Raw genomic sequence first — 2800 nt, 5'->3', positions numbered from 1 at the left:
CTACGTAAAATACTGTCTATGTGATCTCAAATTTTAAAGCAAACACATAATTTTCTTATGGTTTCTTAAACATTCACTTGAACAAAACTGTACAAATACAAATATATGGTACCCTAGGCATAACACCTACATGAACTTCTAACTTGTTGTCTCTTGAGGTCTCTGGGTGAGACTTGGATCCAACTTGTACAAATGCAAAACAAAAGTCAAACATAAAATAATAATAATAATAATAATAATAATAATAATAATAATAATAATAATAATAATAATAATAATTAGGCTTTTGATAGTATTCCTCACACATGGATCCCAGAAACACTAGCCATGAACAAGGTAGCACCAATAATTATAAAATATATGCAACACTTTATGAATAAATGGCAGACAGTGTTACAGCTCCAGGCAAGAGAGGGACATCTCCATTAGAAGAGGAATATTCCAGGGAGATACACTCTCTCCACTCCTCTTCTGCTTGGCACTGACATGCGAAACAGAACTGGACGCGGATACAACTGTTACGGCAAAACAATCAGCCACCTCTTATATATGGATGACCTAAAACTGTACGCTACAAATGATAAACAGCTGGAAACATTACTAGAGACAGTACATAGATTTACCAACGAAATAAATATGAAATTTGTCTTAGAAAAATGTGCCAAAGCAACCTTGAAAAGAGGAAACCTGGTTTTTCTGTCTACTGTTTTGGCCATCTCTATCAAACTCTCTTCCCGAGCTCACCCACCTTCATCACGTGCTTAAGCCTTAATTATATTAATGTCATTGGAGAAGTGAATTCAATTAATTTAATTCTATTACTTTGACAGGTGCACTGATCACTTTGTAGTTAAGAAATTCCTTCCACAACTAGAAGTTTCCAGGTTTGATCCTGCTGCACGATACCTTGGACAACACGAAGCTAGGCGCTACCATAGTTTTGAGTAGACAAATATTTGTGAGTTGAATTTTGTTGATGTAAAATTTCCACACACAAAAACACACACACACACACACACACAAGCAAACATGCGTGCACGCATGCACATATACACACACGCAAGCATACATGTGTGCACCTATGCACACACGTATACACTTGTGTGTACATATTTTCTGTGTCAGTTACTTCGATCGCTACTGTTACCATTGTAGTTCTGTCAAAAGATTGATAAAATAAATACCAAACTAACGTATTTATTCTGCTCCATATTATATGACTGACTAAAAACTCTTACAGATCATTTCCTATTACAGTCACCCTAAGATGATGAAAACTTGCTATACATCATGTCACTGGATAAATGGTTGTAGAACAGAAAGGAGTAAAATGAAAAGAAATAATAATTGCTTACAATAACAGTTTGTTGTTGTTGTTGTTGGTGGTGCACAGGCGGTGACATATATCCGGGTTGTGGTGGATAACCGGGTTGTGGTGGATAACCGAGTTGTGGTGGATATCCGAGTTGTGGTGGATATCCGGGTTGTGGTGGATATCCGGGTTGTGATGTATATTCGGTTGGTGGTTGATATGCTGGTGGCGGTTCATATCCAAGTTGTTCGGGATGTTCAGAAAGTAAAGGATTCTCAAAAGCAGTTGTGTATCCAGGTTTTTCATTATACCCTGGTGGAGCAGTGTTCGGTACCTGAGATGTTATGTTGGCTGTAAAAACAAGCGATATTTCAAAGTGAACATTCCTCATGAATTTAATTACCCAACAAATGTTATATGCTGGTTGATGACTTTAATTTTCTTGTGAGAATTTTACAGAAAAAAAGAATTAGTATCATAATTACTATATTAACGAAAATGCAGGATATTTACATAATTTTATGTTTTCACTTCTGTGCTTCTTTAATAGCTGAGGCACATAGGATGAAAATAGAATTACTTCTGCCAGGTTACGAAGAACACATTGCGAGTATGATATGCCTAACGACAATCTTTCTTTCAGAAGTCATGCAAAACTGGAGTTAATCCAGCTATCATCTTTGTATTTAAAAACAAATTTCATTTACTGTTCTAGGATGAGGAAAGAACAGTTTTTAAAATTAAAAACATTTACATTGTCGGAAGTAAAATGCTCAACTTCACATTTCTCATCGGAAATTTTGCTAAAAAGCAACTATTTTACAAATGATGTAACTGATCATGATGCTGGACATTTATCAGTTATCTGAATGACAAATAATTTATGTAATCACTATAAACATATTACGCATTTAGACAGACAGCTTACTACATGTAGACCTCATTTAACAGTATATCGTTAATATAAAATGGTACAGATCGTCGGTAATGCCAGCTAAGAAATATAGTAGTCGTTCACAAATTGTCACGCAGATACATAGATATTTTCTTTGCAGACACATTCAAGTTTCATATCTGAAAAAGTCTATCTTCTTTGAGTTATAACAAACAAATCATTATTCTCAAAAAATCTATTCTTTATATTTAGCGATTAATTGCTACAATATTGAGCCTATATTTTGTTGAGAAGTACAGGACAAGAGGATATAGAAGAAAATACAGGTGCATATTGCTAGAATGCTCTTAAATATGCTAGAAACGTAGATGACAAGCAACAATTAAGCCCGGAAATGTTTAGGAAAAACCCAAAAAATAATTTTTAAATCCTTCAAATATTGCTGTTCAAGTCGGAATTTAAAAATTTCAATGGTAATAAATGTCCTTCTGTATGTTTAAATAAAATTTTAAATTACAAGGCAAAAGTAGCTATTTATATTCAGTTTTAGTGAACTGTAAAGAAATAGCTTCGACTGTCTTTTAATTTAAAGT

At 34.1% G+C, this 2800-nt stretch overlaps 1 protein-coding gene across 1 annotated transcript in view; it reads right to left on the bottom strand.

The window, feature by feature from the left end:
- LOC106884206 (putative transmembrane protein DDB_G0267530) overlaps positions 1–2800 on the bottom strand; it is a 35591-nt gene that overhangs the window by 15480 nt on the left and 17311 nt on the right. Inside the window, exon 2 of the mRNA XM_014935454.2 lies at positions 1356–1663. Within this exon, the coding sequence (XP_014790940.1) occupies positions 1356–1663 (308 nt within the window). The remainder of the gene's footprint in view (positions 1–1355; positions 1664–2800) is intronic.

The sequence above is a fragment of the Octopus bimaculoides genome, chromosome 2 (assembly GCF_001194135.2).
Source record: "Octopus bimaculoides isolate UCB-OBI-ISO-001 chromosome 2, ASM119413v2, whole genome shotgun sequence".
NCBI classification, from domain to species: Eukaryota; Metazoa; Mollusca; class Cephalopoda; order Octopoda; family Octopodidae; genus Octopus; species Octopus bimaculoides.
This window is presented reverse-complemented; position numbering and strand designations above follow the sequence as displayed.